This window comes from Entamoeba invadens (assembly GCF_000330505.1).
Source record: "Entamoeba invadens IP1 unplaced genomic scaffold scaff_1105074726471, whole genome shotgun sequence".
In the NCBI taxonomy this organism is placed as follows: domain Eukaryota; phylum Evosea; order Mastigamoebida; family Endamoebidae; genus Entamoeba; species Entamoeba invadens.
In genome coordinates, this window is record NW_004440438.1 from 7,253 (window position 1) to 8,332 (window position 1,080).

The 1,080-nt window shown below is 23.1% G+C and overlaps 1 protein-coding gene across 1 annotated transcript; it reads right to left on the reverse strand.

Moving 5' to 3' along the window:
* Positions 1–846: 846 nt before the first annotated feature.
* Positions 847–1,080, reverse strand: EIN_279460 (Hypothetical protein; the record flags this gene model as incomplete). The annotated part of the gene is made up of 1 exon (XM_004257702.1): positions 847–1,080. A coding segment is annotated over one exon (234 nt), but the record flags the coding sequence as incomplete, so codon positions are not given.

Below are 1,080 nucleotides of genomic sequence, written 5' to 3' on the forward strand. Positions count from 1 at the left end.
CTGTATGCGGATACAATTTACAAGTTTCGGTTATATGAAGAAATGTTCGTATATCACAATGAGTTGATATTTTTTTCATCACGTTGATCGGAAGTTGTGGCATTTAGTTTCTTAAGTTTTTAAATGAGGAATTTGTTATTAGTTGATTTTAAATATAGTTTAGTAATTGTTTGTTTAAATAAATTGGTTTTAATTGTTTTGAAAAATAACATTTTAAATAACATTTTGATTGTTTTTACAAAAATTACACAAAAAGATAATTTTTTTTGAGTTTTATTAATGAAAATATTTTCAGTTTCATATAATTGATTATATTTTATTATAAACAACTATATTATTATTATTATTATTATTATTATTATTATTATTATTATTATTATTATTATTATTATTATTAAATTTGTCTTCAAATTGAAAAAAAAATTACAGTGAAAAGGGTCTATTTGTCGAGATCTTTGCACAAAAAATAATTTATTTGTCGGATTTGAAAGAATTTTTCAGAAAGTTTTATTTAATATAGAATTTTATTTTTAAGTAATAATTTGGTTTAAATTCAACAAAAGGAACAGATTCGAGAACATAAAATTTAATTCGTAAACCCAAATGATTGGCCAGGAGTGACAAATAGACTCGTTCGACAAATAAGATTGCGACAAATAGCCCCTTTTTACTGTAATTGGTTATTTTAACAACTGTAAATTGTTTTAGTTGATGCAAATATATTAAACTTAAAACAAAAATGTTTTTAAAATTTAAATTGTTATTAATTGGCTGTTCATAATAAGAGTATTTATAAATTATTTATTAAAACATAAAATAAATTTTGAAAACATTGCAAATTATAATTTAGTCAAATCCAATCACATCAATATTAACTTTTCCTTCTTTCACGTTAATTGTGATATTGTGTGTACCTTCTTCGAAAGCGCAAGCATGGTAAAGTGTTCGAAGTGTTAATGTCTTTGTGTTAATTTGAAAGTCATATTCCAATTCTTTACCATCAACAAGAACTTCAAGTTTACCAAAAGAAGTGTCGTAGTCTCCAAAGATACCAATACGCTTTCCGACCATATTAAATGT